Source organism: Coloeus monedula (genome assembly GCF_965178545.1).
Source record: "Coloeus monedula genome assembly, chromosome: 21".
Classification (NCBI taxonomy): Eukaryota; Metazoa; Chordata; class Aves; order Passeriformes; family Corvidae; genus Coloeus; species Coloeus monedula.
In genome coordinates this window covers 5,595,619-5,621,127 of record NC_138801.1, presented here as the reverse complement: position 1 = coordinate 5,621,127, position 25,509 = coordinate 5,595,619, and the positions used below count along the sequence as shown (strand labels likewise).

The following is a 25,509-nucleotide window of genomic DNA, read 5'->3' as shown; positions in this document are numbered from 1 at the left end:
AGTGTGCTCATCACTTTATTGGTGTTCAACAAGAACAGATTCTTCTAGATGTTTATTCAAGCACCAGAGTGAGTTGGTGCTTGGCAGGAGCCCTTGGTGCCAGACAGCAAAAGCAGTGGGTGCTGTTGGTTATGTGTATTTTAGAGCTACAGCAGCACTTCAGTCCTGAGTCGTACCTGTCCCTGTCCCTCAGGCACAGAGGGGATCCAGCCAAGGGGGGTTCCCCTGACATCTGCAAAGGAGCAGCACAAGTGTCACCTTCTGTACAGAGTCAGGAGTAGCAACAGATTTTCCACGTGCTTTCTTTTCTACTGCAGAGGGAACAGAGTGCTGGTGCCAGGAAGAGAATTCCTTCTGGCTGCTCTGAGGCCATTTTCTGCTTCATTAAGCTGCTGCTGTATTTCCTAAAACAGTTTTTCCTCTTTAATGTACCAAGGAGAAGAATAGCAGGGGAACAGGAATGTCACTGGCCTGAGGGAAAATATACATGCTGGAAGGGAAATAGGCAGGAGTGGATCTCTAATAGATCAGGACTATGGGAGTGGTAATCCTGGCAATTTTAAAACCAACTAGAATGGGAACATCATTTGATTTCCCTGTTCTCTTTAACTAGAACAGCTAAGCATTATTGCTGCACTACAGAACATTTCAACAGCTGCTTTTCCCAGGAGTTCCTTCCAAGCTGGGTGTTAGGGACACGACTTTATGATTTTAGATTAGCAGCAGATCTAGTTTCCATAACAACTAAAAAAGTCTGTTAGATCTAGAATAGCACTTGGGTCTCTCAGCAGCTGAAGTCATGCTGCTGCTCTATTTTTGCTTCAGGTGCAGGAAGAGCTGTTGTTTCTCAGAGCCCCTGAAGCTGTAGTACAACTGAGATGCACCAGCTGGGAAAGGAACCACAAGGCTCTCACAGTGTGTTGGGAGTGTCAGGTGGGACAGGAAGGATGAGAGCAGCTTTGTTTTGCTTTTAACCCCAGCTTCCAAGCCTAGAGTAGCAGGAGGGCACTGCTTTCACCTGAGCTGCTCCCTTTGTCTCCCTGCTTGTCTCCACAGCCCTGTGGCTGGGGAGCAAGGACAGCCCTGAGCCCACAGAAGATGCTGAGGCAGGAGGTCAGGCAGTTTGTTTATTGGCAAATAAGTGCTGAAACCCAGGAGCCCCACAAACACAGGTGCTCAGTGCCCGTTACATTAGAATGGTCACGATACCTTTGGGGAAAGTGCAAAAGATCAATAAACAAGCAAAGTTAGTTCTGACATACCCAGGGGAAGGTTGTGAACAGAGAGCTTGGTGCAGGTGAGTTTCTCTTCCATCCAGCTTGAGTGGAAAACTCATGATACATCAAGTGGAAGTCCTTTAAGTGAGCTCTAGCTAGGAGTTCATTCCAGAGTGAGCGGGCACACACACACCTGAGCTAAACCAACCCATCCCTCCAGGACAGCCTGGGTCATGGTGTGTGTATGGCCAAGAACAGCTCTGTGTTGGGGGTCACAGCAGGTGGGACTGTCCCTTTCTGCACTAGGATGCACCAAGTCTGTTCACTGCTGACATGGGAGGGGAAACATTCATTAAATCAGTGATTCAGGGTGGAAATAAAGTCAGGCTAAAACATGCCTGGACAGACACACTGAAAGAAAAGCCTGGACAATAACACAGGGAGCAAAGCTTGTAAAAAGGCTTGTAAACTTTGCAGTCCAAGAGCAATTTCCCAGAGGAAATGCAAGCGAGATGCATGGTCCCTTGCACGAGGTTTGGGGTTAGGCCCTACGGTAGCAGGGTGGTTTCCACAAAGAAATCTTCCAGCTTCAGGGGACAGGGGTAGGTGGGAGCCTCCAGGCCCCAGGATGGTGAGTGTGGCTCTTGGCCAGCCGTGCACTGCTGGTCTCCCACGGGTGAGCAGGGTGGGTGGGTTTAACAGGCTCTGAAATCTCAGCTGCAGCCTTCTTGCTTTATGTGCTGGGACATGTCAGAGAGGGTGTGCAGGACTCTTCCCTACTGGAGTGCTCGATGGTTGGACTTGGGCAATTCTGCTGCTGGAGAAGAGAGGAGGGGAGGGGCAGACAGGCACTAACCCACACCAGACATGAGGGAAGTGTAACTGGTGAGCAGCTGCTGAGGGACACAGCTCGCTCGCCCTGGGAAAGCCACTGTGAGGAACAAGACTGGGGCAGGGAAGGGAAAAAGTAATCAAGGAATCTTGTGCCATCAGGACTAACCTCAAAGCAGGCTGCACTGGTAGGTAACAAATTCAGTCTTGGGTGCCATCAGCCCTTTCCCAAAACCTCACCGTAACAGTTTTCCCACTTCTTTCCCATAATTCCCATATTAGCAATGGAGTGTTGACCCTGAAGAGAGCAATGGTCTCGGATGAGGAAATCCGCATTAGAAGTGCCAGATGAGGGATGCATTCTGCTTGTACATTCTTCTTCCTTAACATTTAACTTAACAGTTCCAAATAAGTGACAGGAACTTTCCCTTTCTGGTTCCCTCTTTCCCCTATGAGCCAGTCTGGATCCATGCCTGGCAGGCTGTACACAGTGATCATCTGGGGAGAGAAGACAGCACATTAGACAGGACCTTACTCTGCAGACAGAGCCAAGAAATTAAGTCAGATGGGGACTGAAAGAACAGTAATTCCTGAAGTTCATTTAGCAGGCATCAGTGCCCTTTCCCTGGAGCTATCTGCAGCTTTAACACCAGATCTATGGAAAACTGCCCAGTGATGTCCCTGTTGCTTTTTCATTCTCCAAAGTGACTCAAGGTACTTCTACATGTTGCTTTGTCATCCCTTCTGAATATAGAAGTTCAGTCTAGAGAACAGAAGAGTCTCCAACTTGCTGATTTTTCTTTTTTTCTCAGCATGATTAGAGCAGGCCTCCAGCCAGCACCTTATCCTATGGCTCTGGATAAGGCAGCTGTATTTGAGGGTCACAGTGAAGATACTGAGTATTGGAATATTTTATTTTGGGCTCCAACAGGAACTGAGGAGTTATTTGGGTGATGTTAAATAGTAAATGGCAGTGAGCACAAGCTCACTGCAACTCAGCAGATACTGGTATCCAGGTAAAGACTCTATTATTTCATAAAGCAGGTTTTAGGGGCAGGAAAAGGAACCAAAGTCCTTGTTGGGCACACCACAGGCTGCTGGGCAGTTATAGCCAAATCCAACACTCAGGAAAGCCACCAACCTCATCTGCAAGAAGTGCCAGCTCGGTGCTGTCAGCCGCTTCGTAGTCGTAGAGGACTCTGGCCCTGCGTGTCCCACTGGCAGGAGGCTTGACTTCGTTGGGGTTTAGCACACCCTCTGCTACGGTGTTGGGCACCCCAACAATTGTGGGCACCACTGGAATTGTAGGCACAGCAGGGAGCGTGGCAGCAGCAACAGCTGGAGGAGAGGTAGCGGCTGCGGGAGATGCGGATTCTGCGTTGCCTACGAATGTACCTGAAAATCTTGCACAGGAGAGAAAAAGTTCAGTGAGGCTCCAGCCTGAGGAACCACGAGCTCTTCCTTTCAGCAGTTGCACTGCAGAGATGATGCTTGAGAATTGCAGCCTACATACCCAGCTGTAACATACCCACACTGCCCTTCATGTGGGGAAACACCCTCAGTTCTCAGGTGAGACTGTGCAGCAAGTGACACTTGTCTGCCTGTTTTGACTCCAGTGCCTGTTTCAACAACTTGCAGAGTACCAGACTGACATGTGACACTGCAGAGGGGGCTGGACAGGTACTGCTCTTGGCTCTGTGTGACTGGGTCCATTGTGCTGTGTCCTTGCCCTGCTCTCACACGGTCTGTGTTACCTGTTCTGCCTGCTAATTCTTCAGCAAAGGGATGGGCATTGCTGCTGTTGAACTGGATGCCACAGCTGGAGGCTCCCAGCCCTTACAGGCTCTCTAGAGAGAGACAGTAATGGAGCTCAGGCTCAGTTATCTAAGGGGGTAGAGCTCTGGCCCTGGCAGTGATCACACAGAGATCCCAGAGTCACTGGGGGGAGGAGAGCCCTCAGAGATCATCCTGGCCAATATCATACTTACATTTCTCCTTTGGAGCTGCAGGCATGGAAAAAGAACGGAACAGGAGTGTGAGTGATCACATAGAGGCAACAGCCCCTCCTGGGTCAGGCCTGTGCTGGTGTGACACTACCAGACAGAACATCCCAGCCCACCCCACGGGATGTGCAGCCAGCAGCACGGAATATGGAATCTGGGATTTGTTACTGCTGCAGCAGAGCATGCTCAGGCTCACTGCTTGGCAACAGGAATTTGAGTCTCGTGTGATCTAACTAATTTAGACGAAGTATGTTCAAACTCCTGTGGCCATCATGCTTTGAGAGGAATGTAAAAAGCCAATGGCAAAGCCTGCTCCAAATGCATCACCACCACCAGGACTGGTCACCACTCTGTAAACTCAGAAGCTCTGTCAGAGCTGTGAGGGCACTTTATAACTTCTACCCAACATTGATGTGGGAGGGGGAAGGAGCCCTGAGCTGGGGGTAAGGAGATCAATAACCCTCAGAGAAGTAAAAGCAGTCTCTTGTCTTACCTGCCCAGTTGCTTCTGCAGGTCCAGCATGAACTGGTAGCACTGAGCATAGTAGTTGGTCTGAGACTCCACAAACTCGTAGAGACAGCGAAGATGATTCACCTGGAGGGAAAAGGACCATCAGCTTGACTGAGTTTGGTTACCAGGCACAGAAACTCTTGCTGCAGCTACTACCCCCTTGAGGTACCCCAAATTTACCACCTCTTCTACCTCTATTCCACATGCAGGACTCTATAATCCTCTTGGCAGGAGCCAAAAGTCTCTGTAGTCCCTTTCACCCCCGGGTGCCCAGGAGGACTCACGTGTGTGCTGCTGATCCCCTCCAGCAGCAGCCGGGTCACCTCTGCCTGGCGGTCGAACTCGGTCTGGGTGAGCCTCAGCTCGTGCTCCGCCTGCAAACAGGATGGGGGCTCAGGCAGCACAGGGCAGGAGCCCTGTTCTGTCTCTGCAGCCCTCTACCTTCACACCCCCTCTTTGGCAGCAAGACACAGGTGCTGCAGGATCCACGTGCAGCTGTGACACTGAGCAGCAGGCACAAGAGACCCGGGGTTGGGATCCCAGAGACCTCTGGCTGCATTTCAGCTTAATTCCTTCTTAATCCTACACTGGGTCACTGCAGGTGATGGAATGGCAGCTCAAAACTGATGCATCAAGCAGGGAAGCTCCTTTGTTAATCCTGAGGTATGTGGAAAGCCAGTCCCATGCCAGCTCCTGTCCCTTTAGTCCCCTCTTTCTGCACCTGCAGGCATAGGAATGTCAGCCTCCCTAGGCTTCTCTCTGGAAGAGCAGTAGATTCCTTTTTATCACCCCAGAACAAAGGCTGAGGCCAGGCAGTATTTACCAAACTGCTGCTGCTAATTAAATCTGCAATGGAGATGAACATCCCAATCCAACTTCTACCCAAGAGTCTCCTTTGGGGCTAGTTACTGATTCTGAGCTAGGAGGAATTAAACACTGGTGAATAGCAGGCAGCTCCACAGCAGGCTTTGGGAATCCAGAGACAGATTCACACTGGAGACCCATCTCTCCCCCACCACCAAACAGTGCATTTACACTGGGGCAGTTTCTGGCAGTACCAGAATACCCAGGTGGATCCTGGTAAGGAGATCTCCAGAAGTGCTGGAGCAGCCAAGTGTTCTGGTGCCAGCTCTCCCCTCCTGCTGATGGAAAGGGGTGACAAGCAGGCCCATGTGTTCTCTCCAGCATGCAGTATTCCTCAACACCTTAATTCCTTAACAGTGCTGGAGTCCTCTTGGGATGTGCTGTGGCTAGTCACAGAAGAGCAACACCCACTCAGCTCCAGCTCACTGGAAAGAGAACCCTTTCCCCTCCTCCAGGAGTGTGCAGCTCAGAGAGCTGCCCTGGTGCACGGGTTCCTTTCACTGCTTTGGGAATGCCCTGACCATTCTGGCCCAGGACTGACATGTCTGGAATTGAGCCCAGAGGGCTGATCCAGCCCAGCTGACAGAGCAGAGGCCACATCACTGGTGACCCCAGAGGAGACCCAGTATTCCCAGCAGGACAAGCTGGAGGTGCTGCTGGGGCCAGCACAGCTCTCTACCAGTGTAGAGCCAGGCTACAACAAAGAAATGCTCTGTCTTTTAATCAGATTTGTCTATTTTAAGCTGCAACTCAACTGATCTATTTTCTTGCATCCTCTGTATGAAGGGGATTATTTAAAGGAGAAGGGGGAATGTAACAGGAAGTACCAGTGCAATGCCTTCAAAACACCAAGTGATTCTTGCTCCCATGAACTGAGACTCCAGTATTCAGAACTATTTAAACTTGTGCCAGGCAGACACAACTCCATTTGGTGCTGCCTGGGGTTTGCCTCTCCCTGCCAACTCTGAGCAGTTGCAGGATGCAGTTTCCTATAAAGCCAGAGTTGGATGGTGACCTGGGAGGCCCCTTCCAGTCTTGTGCTTCTCCAAGACATGGAGAACTTCAATATTTACTTACATACTTCGGTCTACCCAAGCAGAATAACCCAAAGAGAGAGGATAGAGGAACAGACCTTTGCATGCTCATAGCTAACTGTAGCCAGCTTGTTTGGTTGAGGGACTGAAGGATTTAAAGAACAGGAAGAGCTGGTTTGGGAACAGCCAGTCCATTCTGCAGATGCTTTTGGAATAAGGCAGCAACAGGCTGCTGTCATGCACAGCACACAGAACTTCTGCCACTCTGCACTTCAGGCTTCATGGCAATGCCTGCTGGGGGTGTTCAAGGTGTGAAAGGAACAGGATCCCAAAAGGTGTCTCTGGAAGTTCCCTGATGTGCTGGAGCTCCACAGAGAGCTCACCTTGGTCTCAGCCCTCCATCCACCTTCATGGACAAGTCACACTTCCCTTCCAGAGCCTCCATGGATCAGAAGGGTAAGTGCAGCTCACCCAGAGAGAATCAACTCCATGAGGCTTCAAACCTCCCTCCACCCTACCCCTGACCGAGCTGTTCCCTGCAGCAGCTGAGGCTGGGCACAGGAAATGCTCTGTCCTTGCTCCAGCTCTGTGTAGAGCCAGCTGGATGGATTAGGCCAGGGGCTACCAGAGGCACACGGAGGATCAGAGCCTTGGCCACAGGAGCAGAGCTGGATCACACCTCAAGCATCATCTCTGCTCCTGTCACACAGTGCAGTGTTCTGAGCCTCCTTTTACCACACGCAGACACGCCTGGATGCCAGGGAAGTGTCTCCCACCAGGGACAGCCAACGGGCCCATGGCTCATCCCAAGCCGCTGTCATTGCACTGAACCACACAGAGAGATCAGGGCTGGGGCACACAACAGCAGCAGCCTCTGATCCTCCCCTGCCTGCGAGCAGGAAGGGCTCCACAGCACCCCTGTCCCCTGAACACCCCCAGAAGGTTTGAGCACAATTCCAGCTGGATACTTACTTTTTCCACCTCGTCGCTCCAAAGCTGTAGGGGCCACAGAGCAACAGGAAAGGAGATCAGTGTTGGAGACGTCGCGAAGCACTCGGCATTAACACCAACAGGCAAGGGTGCTCCATGGACAGCAGGCCAACTCCAGGGACAAGCCAGCCCTTCACCCAGCAGCAGCTGCCAGATCTATGCCCCTTCCCCTCATTCCTGCACCCTCGAGCTCAGTTTCACAATGGGAGAGCAAGTTCATGCCACCAGAGCCAGCAGCACGCCAGCTCTGCTCCCTGCCAGGGCTGCTACAGCCACTGCATTCCACAGGCTCCAGGAAAAAAAAAGATTAACAGCAGAGTCCTCTGCACAGCAAGGTTCACTTCACTGAAGCTGCAGAGGTTGGTGTTGAAGGACAGCCCTTCTTTTAGGATTGTGGAGAGGCAAGTGAGCTTTTTGAGCTCAGGCTGCACAGAGGCCAGTGTTCCTCACCCATGGTCCAGAGAGCTCAGATTAGTGGGATAATCCACCCAGCCTGAAGTGCCAACAGGCCTGTTTAGCCACAGCAAGGAGGAACCAGGGGCTGGCTGCTGCCTCTGAGCCAGGCAAAACATCACACGACTCCTTCCTACTCTCCTTCCCCACAGGGGCAGACTTGGACACCTCCAGCTGCTTGTGGGATCTGGCTTCAGGACATGAAACAATGAACAGAAGTCACACACAGCAATGGCAAAGGGAGAGAGGAGGCAGAAAAACACATTGATCCTTCCCAGAGGTCCTTGGCTTGGCCTTTACTCAGCAGCCAACTACTGCCTCAGTCCTGGCAATGTGAAATCCCCCTGGATCTGGGAGCACAGCAGCGTGCCTGCAACACCCACACCAGTGGGGCCAGGGGCATGACCCCTGTGGAGCTCAGCTTCACCACCCAGTGTCACCTCTGCAGGTCAGGGAAGGTCACCGGACACAGCTGAATTTGCACTGGGGGCACCTGTGCTGGATGTGGGTGTCAGAGGGGGAACAGGCTCTGTTTGGACCAGGCTCTCCCAGCTGAGCTTTGCTCACCAACTGTCCTCAGGTGGGCTGTGGGAGCCCCAGGTGCAGAGAGACTTCAGCAGCCAATATAAGGAGCACCTGTAGGCCCTGCCTGTACTGGGGAGGGGCTGAAGCAGGAAGGTGTTTTGCCAGGCTCCTGGGATTACTGCCTGCTCTGTAGCCTGACTGGCATCTCTTACTTGAGTGGAATTATTGTACTGGTCTGGGTGCTGAGGTGGGTGTTTTCTTTAACTTCTATGGGGATGTTTTGTTACTGCAAATCAGGAACCGGTTGGAGTAAGGCCTGGCCAGTTTCAGCCATGTGTGGGGACATGAGTCCCTTCCCCCTCTAAGAGCTCCTGCTCTGGAAGGAGGTGGTGGAAGCATCCTGTAGGAAGCTGAGAAGCAGCTCCTGAACTGCTTCTCTGGCACAAGGCCTTTGCCAGCACACCCCCGTGTTTTTGGAGCACAGTTTACCACAGGAGCAAGGGGAAGCTTTCCCTCTGATCTCAGACACTGTGGACAGTACTTAAGCCACATCAGGGCCATTTATCAGTGCAGCACCCATTGAATTTGTAGCCAGATTTGTTTCTCTTCTGTTGCCTTTGCTGTGCCACCTCCAGGTCTGACCCTGTGGTGTTCTGGGACAGTCCAGCTTTGCCCAGATCTGTCCCTGGGCTAAGACTCGGTGTGGCTCCTTTTTGGACAGCTCAGAGAGCAGAAAAGGCCATGATGTGCTATTGTCTTCCTGCACCCCAGCTCAAGCCAGAGGAATCCTCTTTAAGGTACGCAATATGTTTTTTCTTGGAATCATTCCTAGGGGTACACTGCGTGGCAGGGTCTGAGAGAAAGGAATATTTAGGCTTGCACAGCCCACATACACCTTCTTACACAAAAACAAAAGGTCAGTGTGGGAGAGAGGAGAAATGGCTCCTCAGCCTCCAACTCATACAAAACAAGGGAGGTGCTATTTTTCTTGGATTTAATTCCATCTGAGCCCTCCTGTCATGGAAGGGGAAAAAAAATAAAAGCACCGTGTTATCCACCTCTCCAAAAACCAACAATGTAAATTTAGAATCCAAATCAGAGCCCTGCTGAGGGTGTGTGGTCCAGGAGAGAGCTGACCTGTTTGCTCACCTGTAAGACAAAGCTGTTACCTTGGGCATAACCAACCCCTCCCTCCAGAAAGGAGCCGAGCTCAAGAGCGAGGTGAGCAGCAGCCACTGCTCTGCACTGTCAGTGCACACTAAGAAGTAGCACAAGGACTCTGGCCTGGAAGAAAAGCAGAGCAACAGGATGAAGAGCTCCTACCTTGCTGCAGTGCCTGACCCCTTGGGATGAATGCTGGGATTAGAGAGCTTGCAGCAAAGCAGCTGCCTGTTCAGAGCTGGGGAGCAGCCTGGGCTCAGCTTGTGTTTTGCTAATTAGAGATGTAAACTGTAATTCAGGTCACCCTTGCCAGTGCAGCTGGAGTTCAGGTGGCCCTTTACCCAGTGACTGCAGCCTCTGAAAGAGCTTTGGAAGCCACAAGGCCTGACACTGGTTGGGCCAGCACACTTCCCACAGGCATTTCTGGTAGGAGGCCCTGCTGTGCAATCATCAAACTCGATCGGGGTCAGTGCTGGCTGCTCTCCCAGAGCCCTGCTCTTGCTGCCCAGTGCCACCAGCACTAGCAGAGCCTGATGAGGGAGCACTGAACTAGGCACAGATGTCCCAGGCTAGACACTTGTTGGCTAAAAATCTTCACAAAATCTGTTCTCCTGTTATGTTTCTGTATGTGGCACCTGCTCCCCAGAGCAGCTTTGCAATAGAGCAGAGCAGATCAAGGTACTCTCTGGTGAGGGCTGCACATGTCCAACTGTGGAGTCTGGAGTCTGGGCACTCCACAAGATGCCAATGCACATTGCTCAAATGCTTGTCTTCAGGTGTGCTTTAGCCCTGGGGAACAGTCAGGATACCCAGGTCTATTCAGAGGCAGCGAAAGCCCAGTTTCTCTCCTCTGGGTCTCCCAGAGCTTAACTGCAGTCTTTGGGAACAGACCTTCCCAAGGGAAAAGCCAGAGCCACAAGCTGGCTCTGAGCTGCACTAGGAGACAGGAGAACTGAGCAGTTGCTGCAGCATCATCAGTATCAGCTTCTGCAGGACTCTCATCACTGAGCCTGGGACCGATGGAAATCGTTTTCTAGGTATAGTGCAAAGCTATTTCTGATCCCAGCATCACTCTCCAAGGTCAGGACAGATCGCCCTAGGAACTAACACTGATGCTGTCAGCTCAGACACACCTCTGTCTCCAAATGGGATGGGTTTCCCATTAACCAAATCCACCTTGTTTCCATAGTGTTTTTTGTTTCTGAGAAGGCCGGGCTGTCCTTTTCCGTATCTGCAGATTCCACTCCCCAGCACTTCCACTCCCAGATTATTCTATTAGCAGGCATCAGTGTTGTTCTGAATGCTAGTTAGGAAGCAAGATGATCAGTTTTCAACATTTTAACGAGAAATGTGACACTGTGCAATGGGGAGCCATGAACACAGCATGGGAAGTCAATTGCTTGGCCACATCCACTCAGTGCAACAGAGTGGAGATGCAGCGGGCTGTTCATCCACCCCAGGCACATCTGGCTGTGGAACAGCTGCCAACACAATGAAACAGTAAAAAATGACTTCTGTTTGCAGAATAGAAAAGTCTGCACTGTTATTGACACTGGTGGCAGGGAGATTCCTCCACCTTTGATTCTCTTGACCAGCTACAAAGCCTCTGACACCACGGTACAGATCAGGCAGTCACATGTGTGACGCTGCCACTGTACAGCTGGAACCATCCAGAAAGGCCACTCCTGGAGGTTTGTTCCTCTCAACTGCTCCACTAGCAATAAAAATCCATCTGAAGATCCCCACTAGAAATGTGGAAGAGGGCTGGCAGGGAAACTGGTTTGGAAAGCAAACCCAGCTGCAAAGGGCCAGACCCTGAGCAGGCACCCGCACGGGGGTGATGTGAATCCTCAAGGCCAAGTCAGAGGAACCCTGGGCAGCCCATGTCACATTAAAATGTTGAAAACAGCAGAGCACTAGGTCTGAGTTTACATCAGGTACAGAGAGGGGCAGGAAGAGGCAATATCTAGGAGGAGGCAGTATCTGGGAGGAGGTGATCTTACCGCTGATGCGCTGGCGGAGAGCACGTAATTACGAGGTCTGGTTTCCTGAAAGTCAGGCACAGCCTGGGGGGGAATAGAGTGTCATGTACAAGGCACCAGAGGAGTCAACAGGAGTCACTGGGCGATGGGTGGAACGAGAGACCAGTGGCTTTTTTCCTGCCTGTGCTGGGAGCTTTGCTCGGATTCTGATGAGAGGCAGGAGGGAGGTCTCCCGACGTCTCAGCAGTGGCACGTGGAGGCCAGGCTTGTGCACTCACATCTGATACTTGAACAGCAGACACTCCTGCTGTTAAAACTCTGCCTGTACTTACAGCTATCAGCTCATAGAGCACAATCCCAAGGGCATTCCCATTCCCTTACAGCCAGCAGGTTGCTCTTGTTGTATTAGCTCAGTTCCGTGGGCAGGGCCTTCCTTCCCCTTGTCTCCTGCCTACAGTCACTGTACAGGGCCTTGCCCTTAAGGCAGGAGGATTTACCAGCATTGGAGCACCCCTTCCACAGTGCCTTCTACTGCTCTCACTCTCTCCAAGCCATGTTTCCTCGAAATGGAGCCAGATCTGCTGTTTTCAGGAAGGAACATGGCTTAGCCAAGCCAGGTAGAGCCAAAGGCAGTGTAGGAGTTTTCATCCCAGAGGTGAGGAAACTTCCAAGCCACATTCTCCACAGCTAAACTTCTGCCCTGGGGCAGGAAGACTTGAGCACTCTGGAGTCCAGTTTCCTCATTGGAAGTGCAACGGATTCAGTCCACTCCCACACAGTTATGGGCTCATTAACCACCAAAACGTGGTGCTTTTATTCAGTTAAGATCAGGCCTCCTCCTGGTATGGCCTTTGGCTGTAGAACCACCTGAAGAGACAAACTGAGCTGCCTGACATCAGGAATCCTCCCGGCCAGCCCTTACTGCACCATGGCTGCTGTGCAGGGCTGGCACAGTCGTGCTGGATCCCAGCTCTGGCATTAATCCCCTCAGGCCCCTCATTCTCTCTCCCAGGTTAATCTCTCTGTAGTCACCCAGATCCACTTATACACACTGACCCACTTTGCTGGGCCCCGAGCAGCCAGCTGGAATGAGTGACCAGTGTGTGGACGAGCAGTCAGGCAGTCCCAACAGTTTTTTTTTTTTCCATACCATTTAGGAGTTTTAGGGATGGCTGGAGGAAGGAATAAGGAGGAGCAATTCCTATTACAAGTTAAACCTGAGTATAGGGAGAAAAATGCACCAGTGAGGTTTGAGGCCAGCAAAGCAAGTAGGCTGGACTCCTCCCTGTGGGGAGGAAGGATGTTTCACAGAAATAGCTGCTTATGCTTTTTGTTTTTTAAAGATCAAGAGCAACTGAAGAAACCTCTCCTCCCATTCCCTGGTCTCCAGGGAGTCCCAAAACTAGTCACAGCACATGGGATGAAGGAGGCAAGCTTCTCTTCTGTGCATGGAGAAGTTGTATTTGCAAGCAGTGGTCAAAAGGGACCCACCTCCCTCCCTCTTCCACTCTGGTAATGGGGAAAAGGGGCAGAACAGCACCACAACCAGATCATCCTGCCTGTCATTGTCTCTGGGCTGCCCTTCCAGAGAGGGACTGGCCACCCAACCCCACCTCCTCCTGCCTGCAGCTGGAGGAGCCCGAGGGGGTCTTTAGGGGAGCCCCTGTCTCTCTTGAGCACTGCTTGCAGGCAGCGTGGATGGACCCGAGGGATGCTCCAGAGGGGCTGCAGGCAGGTCCCTGACACTCCCATCCTTCTGGAGCACCTTCCCCAGGCAGCCACAGCCCTGATCACGCTCAGAACATGCTGCAGGGCCAGTCCCAATGGGACAAAGAAGATATGAATTTTCTTTTTAAAAATGGGAAAGAGACAATGAGAGGTGTTAAAGAAAAAAAAATCACAGCACTGTTAGCACAGTCAATACTCACATCTCCCTCACACTGAGCAAATTACAAAGAAACAAAACAAAAAGGTTAGTAAACAAAACAGCATCAACAGGAAGGACAAAGCACAGAGTCTGTGGGAAAGGCACAAGCCCAGGTACTCCACAGCAGCTCACGGGTCTGGGCAGCAGCACTCGGAGGGGCATCACGAGACAGAAGCTGTGGGAACACAGATTTGCAGTACAGAGGGGAAGAGCAGCAAGAGAGAGGTGAGCTGGGAGAGCTGGGATACTTCAGCTTGGATGGGGAGGTGTGACACAGGACTCCAGGCACGTTACAGGGAATGCTGCGATCTAGATGAGGTGTCTAGAGCAGAGGAAGCAGCTCTCCCCTTGTCATCCAGCAGCCAGGGATGCACCCAGAGCCCAGGGACCCCACCTTTAAACTGAGCTGGCTGAGAGATGGGTCCCCACAGCAGCAGCTGAATTTGCTCTGCTGTTGCCATCAGTGTTTCAGCCACTCTGCTGCTTTGAGGCTTGGCCTGGGGACAACACCCTGGAAAGCCTGGATCGGCTCTGCACCTGCCTGGGGCACCCCAAAAGTTCCAGTGGGAAACAAAGTTTTTCTTTTCCAGCTACAGGGGAGTCCCTCAACCAAGGGTGTGTGTGTAGGTGAGAGGCCTTGGGATCACCTCCTGTAGGAAGCAAGGTAAAGAGGGTGGAAAGGGAGGAAGCACAGGAGGTATCTGAATTCCTGCTCTGATCTGAGCTTAAAGATAAAGCAAGGGCCACCAGTTCCCCCTGAGACTGGGGGCACTGACCCCTCTGGAAGGGGAATGTGGGATTCCTGAAGTTACTTTCAGAGGATCTGGGGGACCTGACTGATTAGAGGAGGCTTTTTTAAAGGGGCAGCTACTACTGCTGTTCACAGCTGTCCTGTGTAGGTCTGAGCACTCTGTCAGACCTGCTGATGGAGGCTGCAGAGCTTAGCACAGCTTCCCCATCTGCCATGGATGTAATTGGAGCTGGAGGAAAGGGAAAACACCTGGGAACTGGCTACCCAGAGAGAGACAAGGCCAGAGGCCCAGCTGGCAGATGGTTAGAAACAGACTCATAGCAGGGCTGCTGGGCTGGTATCCCAGTGCATCCCAGAGACTGACTGAAAAGGACAGTCTGATTCTGACTTGCACACATTTGCCACTTGAGCTCCTGGCCCCAAGGCAGAAGCAGAACTTGGCAGGTCCTTGTGCCAACAGCCAGAGCTCTATAGGATGACAACCAGCTCCAACCAGGCCCTCCAGGGAACCCATCAGTACCCAAGGTGATGAATTTCCCAAAGCCAGAGGGCAAGACAAGCCTGTAACCAGAGCACCATGAACTGAGTGAGCAGAGAGGCTCAGAAATGGACCTTGTAGCCAGTCTGACCCTGGCCACCCCTTACCTGCTCCCACAGCACTCCTGCCTGGGAGCTGGCAGAATCCTAACTAGTCTGACAGGCTGGGACTGCTGCAGAGCTCCAGCAGCTTTTCCCTCGTGCACCTCTCAGCTCAGGTCTCTCTTGGCTTGGCTTGAGATCCCCAGTGAAAAGCAAGTCCTCAGAAGATGCAGCCTTATAGTTACTAGCACAACTCATCCAGCAACCCTGATCAGTCAGGAGGCAGGAGCCTGGGTCAAGTGCAAGTTTCCAGACTCCAGAAGCTCAGAACTGTTTGCTTCAACAACTCCTCCAAGGGAGGACATCTCAGAAACAGGCACATGGCTCCTGCTCCCAGTTCCCTTCCATCCCAGATGAGGAATTGCCCCACCCATGCCTGCCAGAGACAGGACACAGCAGGGTAACCTAATTTTTGACGATGTGAGCCAAGCCCTGGGGCCAGAAGGACGGGGAGGGAAATGAGGGGAGGAGTTACCGCTGCTTTTGCCTCGGCAGCTTTGGCCTTCTTCAACCTGGCTTTGCAGGCATCCAGGTCCAGGCGTCGGTTCTGCAGGATCCTCCGCTCTTTCTGGAAGGGACAGGAGATGGGTCAGAGCAGATTGCTTAGAAGCAGGGTTGAGGAGGGGACATGGTATCACCTAGGAATCAAATCTATTTCTTTATCAAAACATGCCAGGGAGAAAGAACCCGTTGCTATGCTCATCTCCTTAGCAGGAGTTTTGGGGCTGGTTGCCAGGGATACAGGATAACCTCCTGAAAACAGGGCAGCCTGTGATGGGTGGTGCCCACAAGCTGCAGGAGTGGGGAAAGGAGTTACTTTCCTCATGCACATCAGCTGGCAATCCTTCTCTGTCAGAGAGGGAACCTGAGCAGATCTAGGGTTGGTGTTCCCTCATCCTTGCGTTCTTTAAGGGGAGAGGTATGGAGTCATCCTTTGTCACAAGGAAAGATAAGGGGTTCTCTTAGCACTGTTTCTCTCTCCCCCTCCCCTCCTTGTCTCCAGGGTCGTGACAAGCTTCCCCTTCCCTGCCACCACACTTACAGAGATGGTTCTCCAATCCCCTTCCAGGAAGTTGCGCAGAGGGGTCAGGAAGTTGATGGAGGCAGAGTGGATGAATTCCCGTTCTGCTGCACCCAAGCGCCTCTGAGTCTCTCCAACTTTTATCAAAGTCTTTCCTGCAACAACGGGAACCTTCAGCTCCAGGAGAAACCAATTACCACGTGTTGCCTCCAGCCAACTCACCCAGAGCTTCCAGACTCCCATGCTGGGGGACACAGGCACAGCAGTGCCTGGCCTGAGCGAAGTCCCACACCAGCTCCAGCCATACCCACTCTGCTGTTGGCCTGAGGCATCTTTTCACTGCTCCCAGGGCAACTCTGATCTTATCTATCTGCTGAGGCATTTATGGCACTGATGTATTTTACTGCTCTACCTGCTTGCGCAGAATGATCCTTCTTTGCCTCATAAAAAAGAGGCACAGGAACAGAGCAGCAAATTAAAAAGCACCAGAGCAGAAAACATGAGTTGATTAGACAGTGTTGGCTATAGATGCAGTTACAGCTGCTCTGGCTGTAACAGGACTCACTATTGAACAACTATTGATTTGGAGAGCAGGAACAGAGCTCATGGCAGGGGCAAGGACAGCTGGAAGTGAAGGCTGTGTCTCTGTGCAGGTCTGCTGCTTAAAGAAACCCAAAATTCCCCCAGGAAGGGACAACTGTGAGAATTTAAAGAGCAGAAAGATACTCTGTGTGGTCAGGAAGGAGCCTGCTGCATTCATCTCAATGCAAAACAGTATTAGGGATATTCTCTTGGGAAGGGATGCATTCCCAGGACTTCTTCATTAGCCAGGCTGACTTACCATAAGGTGTCCCTGGCCCAAAGTCATTGGCTGCCTCTGTCATGTACTGTGCCAGCAGCTCCCCATTGGTGACCCGGGAAGGCACCTTCCGGTCAAGCTTCTCATACAGGAATTCTTCTACTCTGGCACCTGGAACGAGGAGACCAGGGAGGCTGAAAGAGAGTCCCTGAGCTGGGATTCATGATAGCCCACCCCACGCAGTCCTCAGTGATGCACTGGACAGCAGGCACCAGTGCCAGGAGCAGGTGTCCCAGCGCACTGCCAGGCTCTGAGGTGCTCTCAGCTGCACAGCGAAGAAGGACAGGCCCTGCAAAGACACCAAGACACCAAGCCCCACAAACTCTACAGGGCTCTCTGCCAGAGGCCATGTCTTTCACCACTGAGCTGCAAGTGACATTTGTCCTTCAAGCCTTAGGAGAAGCTGCACTTACTCGGGTTTGGCTGTAGCAGAACTTCAGTCTGACGCAAGATCTTCTCTGTCCAGTTCTTTGTGCAGTCTGCCCTGGCCAGAAGGTTTTCAAAGTGGGCATCAAGTTCAGTCTTCTCAGCCTGGCCCAGCTTTTCTTCAGTAAACTGCAGGAAGAAGGCAGTCATTAGGTCTGTTCTCCCAAAGCAAATTTAGTGTTATAGAGCTAATAAGGGACAGTGAAGCTGCTTTTGTCTTGTGTATTTACCTTAGAACAGAGCTAAAAACCCTTCAAGATGTCATTCTTTGTTCCCAGGCATCTTTCAGGGGAAGAGGGCAAATTTTTTGCCCAAGAGTAGAACAAACATCAACCTAAAAATAGACTCCAGGTTTGAGAGGTGTTCCAGAATAAGTAACTTTTAATAAGGTCTAGTATGAAAATACTCCAGTTGTGAGGGATCTATTTAAATATGCACATGCCTTCCACTGCTTCATGCAGAACAGCAACAGACATCCTTCACATGAGGGAAGGTGCTGAATCCCTTCATATCCTCCTGACCAACTCTGTGTCCTGCAAACCCAAGGGGTTGGGAATGCCACTACCACCTCAAGCTGGGAGACTCAGGATTTAGATAAAACCACTTCCAGCACGTGACTGTTCTTCTGGGACACACTCTGAAGCAGGGAATTGAAATATAACACTGTTCAACTCTTCTCAGCACTCAGATTCATACTGGCAATGGACAATCCCTCCCTCTGCAATTCCTTTTAAGTTTAAAATTAGCAGCAGGGAGAATTGGGCTGTGCAAGTCTCCAGTGTTTTCATACTGCACAGTGACATCTGACCAGGTTTGTCAATCTGGAGATGCATCATCAGATGGCCTGGACACCCTCCATTGCTTCTTTGAGGGATTTCTGAGAGAAGAGCCCATTCCCTCTCATCCCATCCCCATTTCCCACGTGCTCCTTTCAGTGAAGTTGGCCAACTTCAGTGTATTTTTAAGCACAATTTCCTGCTCTTGACAAAACCAGCATCTTGTTGGATCATGCTAAAAGACCCTTTGGTCAGCTGTGCCATTTGGGATCCTACAGAGGCTCCAGTTGTCCTTTAACCCTTGTTAATGGTCTCTGATGCTACTGCTGCACTATCAGGACATGGTACTGTGCAATACTGGCCAAAGATTAAAAGATGCCAAAGATTAAAGCCTGGCTAAAGCTCTTAGCTGAAATGCAGCTCCTGTCTGATCTACTGCTGGTACCTTCTCCTCTCTGCTTCCCTACACCAGAGCTCAGCTCTAGATAGGCCAAAATGTCCCTTCCATGGGGTCTTGCTCTGATGTCTGCTGCCCTTCCTGGAAGGCTTCCTGGCCAGCTCTGTTCCTTTCCCATCCAGCACAATGCTGGGAACAAAGTGAGATAAGGAGAGCCCAGAGCAGGAGCAAACAGCCCTTGGAGTCCTGTTACCAGATGTCTGAGATATACAAGCCCTCCAGGTATGTTTACACAGAGACCTGTTTAGCACGATTCGAGCTCCAGCCAGTGGAGTGCCTTGCCAGAGGCAGGTGGTGACAGATTCTGAGCTGCAGGGACAGGACAGTCACACCGTCCCCCACAGCCCGTTGGGGACAGAGGACCAGGGATGACTTTGCTGTTCTGTCCTCTGCACCAGCAGCCCCTGGTTACTGGCACATAATTTTAACTGGGTTTTGCCATGGTCCCCCATGCCATTTCTGGACAATGGGTAAAAGCAGATTCAAGGTGAGAGGGTGTTTGTATTGTTTGATTTCTTTGGGGGTCACACATGGCTCTCAGCAGCTGAGGCTGCTTTCCTCTGTCACTGCTGGGAGCCCAGAGCTGTTTTCAGACTCTGCCAGGCTGGGCTGAGTCACTGCCATGCAGCAAACTGGGACTTCCCAGGTATTTGGCACCAATTCTTGAGTCATCTGTTTAAGATCTTTCCTAAACAAGCCAAGACTCTTTGATGCAAAGATAAGTCTCTCTCATCCCCCTTTCCCAGACAGCATTCTGAGACCTCATCTCACTTTCAAGTCCAGCTCTTTTTCCTGCAGTTTAGGCTTATCCTGCACCAGCAGCTGCCCTGGAGCTGTCAAATCTAAACCCAGTTTCTTATCAGCTGAATTGAGTCAGCTTCTTACAGCATTGCTGCAGTGCCAGATCCCTGCTGAAGCCCTCCAGAATCTCCACAGCACTACTGCCACTGTCCTGAACCATTCCAGCTCTGGGGCCCTTTGCTTTATTAACAAGTGGCATCTTTGGCATCACTGTCCTCTGTGGCCGTTTTGTGTAACCCAGTGCAGGGGTCACAGCTCAGCACTCGCCAGGACTCAGAAACAATTCTTATCTCAAGTCAGGCAATAAAGCTGTTTGTCTTGCAACAAGGCTGAGGGCAGCACCAGGATCACAGCAAGCCTGGGGGCTATGCCAGAAGGGGAGGATGGGCAGGAATCTCAGTCACAGCCTGTGGCTCCAAAGGGTCAGGCCAGAAAACAATCTCTTATTCAGGCTTCCTTTCAGGGTTAGAAAGCAGGGCAGGAAGGTCGGGAAGCAGGTGCAAGGCATGGAAGGCTGTGACTCCACTGACACTTAACTCACTCAGTGTCTCCCTGACCCCTGCCCCGGAGCTGGGTGTGCTGAACCCAGCCCAGGGACAGCCTCGGGGGGCTGGTGCCTCACTGCAGGGGCTGCACTGGGTGCTATCGCTGCCCAGTGTTACCTCCTCCTCCCTGTGCACAGGGATCACTGATCCAGCTCCATTTGACCTCTAATGTGACTTTTTAGACCTATCAGAGAGCCCACCCGACTTCACAGCAGTAGTGGGGATGTGCCACGAAGTGTAGGGAGAGCAGGACCACCTCCTGCAGGAGCAGCCTGCCATGAGATCAGATGGAGCTTCTCCTGGAAGCACAGCCAGTGCAGGAGATTACAGGTGAGTTACACTGACCTACGAGCTGGCTCGTTTTTTTGTCTGGTGCAAGTGGAAATCTGAGATTTTAGGTGACAACAGGTCTCAGCTGCTGATCCCTTCTTACCTGGCTGCCCAGTGAAAAGAAGGGTAGAAGAACAGCAGTTTATGAATTTGGCTACTCAAGCACTTCAGGCAGAACTCCTCTGTAAAGGATTTCTATTCCTGAGAATTTGTTTTCATAACAGAGAAATTTGGTTGAAAAGATTTCACTGTGACACCAAGAGATGCAGAACAAATGAATTGATCGTACCCTCAAGCCTCCTGACTGTAAAAAGACAGATTTTGAGTATTTTATATTTTGCTGTTCCCAGACTAGCAGCACTGCTGTCTTTCACAACAGATTGCCACAAACAGGAGTGATATTTGGTTTCATCAAGTTGATTTACAGGCTTGGTGCAGATCCCTGGGGAGGAAGGCAGGGCTGGCAAAGCACAGGCAGTTGCAGCGTTGAGAAAGAACCTCCAGCTCCTCCATCCTGCCATGGCAGAGCTACTGTTTGTTTTCTAGAACCTGAGGACTGGGTCAATAGCCCTGAACCAATTCCCAGATCTGCATCCTGGGATCGTGAGCCAGGTCACAGTACTGAGAGGCTGCTCATCCTTGCAGCTGACCCGGCTGCTTAATAATGCAGGGCAGCCTTTTGTCAGTGCCACTCTCACTCTCCAGGAAGTGCTGCATTCCAGGTCATCAATAATTCAGCCAAAGGTTGGGTTTCCTCTGGGAGTCTTGGCTGAACAGCAGGAACCAGAGATGCTTTATCAGGGCCCAGGTGGGCAAACAGGGTGACCCAGCAGGAGAGCAGCACTTGGGACACAGGCCCAAAAGGAGCATGGATGTGCTGGACTACAGCTAGGGCAGCTGCCCTAAGCATTCACAGCTTGGGGAAAAGCCCCTTCCCCCAAGAGAGTTGGCAGACACACATCTGGGATGTCAGGGGGGTTGGCAAGTAGTGCTGAGCTGGAGGGCCCCCCCTGCACTACAGGTACAGATCAAACAGGCCTGTGACTAAATGCCATCAGAGTTAGGCTATAAAACAGCCCATGGTATTTCCTTTGCTGAAAGCATCAGCACCTTCCTCTCCTTAAAAGTGAGGGGAATAAAATCCCAGTATAATAAAAGCCCAGGCCTGTATGCTGTGATCTCTAACAGGGTGGCTGCAGCCCCCTTGCAGAGGATCTGGTGGCAGAGTTCAGGCCCTTGTACCACTTGCAGGGTCCCCATTTTATCCAACTGGACGTTACTTATGACTTTCCACTTTAAATTACAAAGATCAAACCAGAGCCAGGAGATTTAAACCAGGAATAGTCTCCTGTACCTGCCAGTAGATTTAGGCTGTTGGGTTTTTCAAAGCCTCCAAATAGCTCAAAATGCCCCAAACACAGTAACATTTGCTCTTTTTGATCAGAGGCACAACACAATAGGTTGAGCAAATCTGGCTCCCTCTTTGTACAGTGTTGCAGTAAGAAAGAAGCTACAGCCACTCAGCATCTGAAAACTACCTGATTTTCAGCAGCTCTGGACCAGATACAGAGTCTGCTCCAAGTATTTGGTCACCAGGAGTCAGGAAAGCCAGGCTGGGAGCCAAGTGAAACTGTGCTAGAGGACAGAAGGAAGTCATTAACAGGGACAGCTTGGTTAACTCATGAGCAAGGCATTTAGGAGAGGAAAAAAAACACTGTTGTGGTGGGTTAAGCTTGGCTGGACATGAGGTGCCACCAAATCTCTCTATCACTTCCCTCCTCAGCAGAACAGGGGGGGTGAAAATAAGATGGAAAAACCTCATAGTGAAAGATAAAGGCACTTTAATGAAGAAAAAGTTGTGCATGGAAGCAAAGGAAGCAAAAAAATTTTCCTGTCTCCTTCCCATCTGCAAGTGATGTGTGACCACTTCCCGGGAAGCTGGGCCTCAGTACATGTCATGGTTACCCCAAAAGACAAATGTGCTCTATAATAATGTTCCCCCTCCTCCTCTCTCTTAGGTTTTATTGCTCTGCAATGTCCTATGGTATGCAATATCCCTTTGGGCAGCTTGGGTCAGGTGTCCCTACCAAGACCTTGTCCTTTCCTTGGGTCACCTTCTGCTCTCTGAACTTTTAAAGTGTGAACACCAGTAAGGTCAGCAAGCAGAGGGTTTATTTTATCTACTAATGATTAAAGTCTATTTTATCACCAGAATTCAGGGAGCTGGGGGAGTCTGTCTGCAGGAGCTTCAAGAGAGAGTAAGTCAGCCTCTAGCTGTTCTAGTAATGACATTAGTGGGGGGATAAGCACCCAAAAGCTGTACTCACACTTAGGCATTTTCACCCAGAGCCTGTTTACATCAGAACTGACAAAAGACAGACACCTACAATTATTTCCAGACCTCTCTGAAAGAGCCTGCCTTGCAGCCTATCTAGAACAGAGACGTCCAGTGTGTGGCCACACAGCTTCCACTGGCCAAGGTTTGGGATCAGACCCACTCATTGATAACTGGAAGGTGCATCTGATCAAAGGGAGAGGCCCTCCTTCAAGTGAAGATGAAGAGTGACCTGTTTGGAATCTGTCTGCAGGTGCCACATCCCCTCAGAGAATACTGATCTGATGGCTGCAACTGGTAGTGCAAGTGTCAATACAGGCCATGCTCAGGTGAGATGCTGAATCCTACACAAGCTTTATATCCCTGCAGCTGCCCCAGCCTAGAAGCTTGTTCCCCACTCCCAGGGTAGCAGAGCTGTCCACTACTTTCCTACCCCACCTTTACTGTCTGCTCTGCTTTTCTGGAGGAGCCCTGTGACTGATGCCTGAGCGAGGAAGAGCCATGTAAAGGCAGCAGTGGGTTTGAGCTGTTTTGATTGGGTTGTTTTTGTCATGAGGAGCCTAGTCCAAAATCCTCATTCCAGCACCTACGTTGGGTTGTATTTGACAGGTTTCAAATCAGCTCCTGCCCTGAGCCAGCCCAGAGGTGTTGTGCTGACCATGCCCTGTCTCCTTTCCCCCGGCTGAGCCCCAATTCCAGTTTGAGTGAAGCTCCTGTGTGTTGGTCAGACAGCTCTGCCAGACAGCAGGAGCTAATGCTGTCTGAGTGGAACAGCACATAATGGCCAGTCCATTTATCTCCAGTTGCTGCAGTTCCAGTAAAACATCACTTTGTTAAATGCCTGGAGCTGGAGAAAGCATCTCCAAATGCTACAGAAAACAGCTTTTTCTAGACAGCTTATTCCCGTCCTAGAAGATCTGCAGTGCTAAAGAGTGCTACAAACCCAGCCCTTACTGCCCACAGCAGACCTCAGCTGTCACTGGCGGCTCTCGGGGGAGAAAGGGCAGGGCTCACCCACACCAGGAGTCTGTGAGGACCCAAAAAGGCTGAATTCCCCCAGCAGTGACACCTCATGAGGTGGTTTTCAGCCTCAGAGATCTCTTTCCTTCCAGTTCCCCCTCCTTACACACCTGCTCACTGTCCACAAGTGCCAGTGCTCATTTGGTTTCAAGAAATTACTACTGTAATTAGGCATATGAATATTCATGTACGAGACAGTGGAGTAGGTGTAGCAAGCACAAGCCACGATTTATAAACGCCTCCTTGCTCTGGAATCACTGTGTGCAGACACTGTTCCCAGGCCTGTCTCCTTCCTACGCCTTGGAGCTAAAAAACACTTACCAGAGACTTACAATAAGGCTTCTAAACACAAGATTTCTTTCTAGCATTTCTTCTGCATCCAAGGTCATTTGCATGAGAACGGCATCTTTAGGCCTTCCATCTGCTCCTTATTTTGCACCTGTAGTTAATATCTCTCTTTTTCATAACATATGACTCACTGGCACGGCTACAGGAGCTGATATCTGCTTACAGGAGACCAGTTCTCAATAGAGCCAGAATTACTCCCCTGCACAGAAGGTCTGGAACAAGGCAGCTCTGCTGTTTGTTTACCAGCCCCCACACAATAGGTAGAGCAAGAAGCCCAGTCCCAGAGTCTGGGCTTCACTTTCCAGGCAGGATCCCAACCAGTTCTGACCTGCCTCTCTCCTCTCCTGGTCAAACAAGAGCAATATTCCAGTTCTTATGCCCAAGAAATTAACACACTCAGCATCTCACCACCTGCTGCACATCTGCTGCACACGCATACCCAAATTTCTTCACAGCTCCAGAGGGGTCAGTTCATCCCCAAGAAGCTCCTGATCTCAAGCTGTGAATATCAGAATATTCTGAGGACCCGCAAGGATCATCAAAGTACACTGGCCCTGCTCAGAAACAGCCCAAAGAATCCCCCCCTGTGCCTGACAGCATTGTCCAAATGCTTCTTGAGCTCTATAGGCCTTGGGACTGTGACCACTGCCCTGGGGAGCCTGTTCAGTGCTCCACCACCCTCTGGGGGAAGAACCTTTTCCTAATACTCAACCTCACCCCACCCCGACTCAGCATGGTCCTGATGCCTCAGCAACCCCATGAGACCTGACCTGCTCACTCTCAGCAGCTCATCCCATCCCTTGAACATCCCAGTGTCTTCCCAAGCCCTGGGATCTCCTGCTCCTCCCGAGGGGCTGAAGTGCAGACCAGGTGCAAGGCACCTCCACCACCCCTCCCCAGCGACAGGGACCATTCCACAGAATCCCAGAATGACTGGGATTGGAAGGGACCTCTGGAGATCACCCCGTCCAATCTCCTTGCGAAGGCAGGGTCACCTGGAGCAGGTGACACAGGAGCGTGTCCAGCCGGGTTTGGAATGTCTCCAGGGTGGGAGACTCCATGCTTTCCCTGGGCACCCGTTCCAGAGCTCTGCACCCCTTCCCGCTGGGTCTGGGTACGGACAAAGCAGCCGTGTGCCAGCAGCTTTGTTTCTTTAAGATCAGCAAACCCCAAGCACGAATGTCTCCCCGCACTCCCCTCACCATCCCGAGCACCATCCCCGGGGCTCTTCCCTTGGGACCTTCCCCGGCACCCCCGAGCTCCCGAGGTGATGCATCTGCAGGTGATGCTCCGGGGGCTGCGGCTCAGGCAGACGGACCCACCCAGCTCCGATCTCCTTCTCCAGCCTCCCCGGGGCCGGGCAAACCCCCCTGGCTCCTCCGGGGCCTGGCTCCGCGGATCCCCCGCGCCTCTCGCCCCGCGGCCTCCGGGCGATGCCGCTGCCGTGGCGACAAGCCCCGCCTCACCTGCATGGCGCGGGAGAAGAAGACCCCCGCGTCCGACGCCAGCTTCTTCACGTTGAACTCCATGACGGCCCCGGAGCCGCCCCGGCCGCGCCGCGCCCCCGCTGTCACCGCGCCCGCCGCTCCGCCGCCTTTTATAGCGCCGGGTGACGCCCGCTCCGTGCCTCTTAAAAGGGCTGCGACTTCTTACGGGTCCGTGCGCCTCGGCAGCGCCCCGGCGGACGGGGGCGCGGATGGCGGG

The 25,509-nt window shown here is 51.7% G+C and overlaps 1 protein-coding gene across 3 annotated transcripts; it reads right to left on the bottom strand.

The window, feature by feature from the left end:
- Positions 1-1,149: 1,149 nt before the first annotated feature.
- Positions 1,150-25,380, bottom strand: SH3GLB2 (SH3 domain containing GRB2 like, endophilin B2). Of its 3 annotated transcripts, XM_082295097.1 has the most exons (12): positions 25,272-25,380; positions 17,181-17,322; positions 16,750-16,878; positions 15,930-16,063; positions 15,363-15,455; positions 11,592-11,654; positions 7,432-7,455; positions 4,846-4,935; positions 4,545-4,645; positions 4,037-4,051; positions 3,190-3,451; positions 1,150-2,546 (listed from the first exon to the last, which is right to left on the bottom strand). In XM_082295097.1, exons 1-12 carry the CDS (start codon positions 25,332-25,334, stop codon positions 2,439-2,441), a joined length of 1,224 nt encoding a protein of 407 aa, XP_082151223.1. In that variant the 5' UTR covers positions 25,335-25,380; the 3' UTR covers positions 1,150-2,438. The 3 variants fall into 3 exon arrangements, with proteins under 3 accessions (XP_082151223.1, XP_082151224.1, XP_082151225.1); XM_082295098.1 differs by lacking the exon at positions 4,037-4,051; XM_082295099.1 differs by lacking the exon at positions 11,592-11,654.
- Between the last annotated feature and the right edge of the window lie 129 nt (positions 25,381-25,509).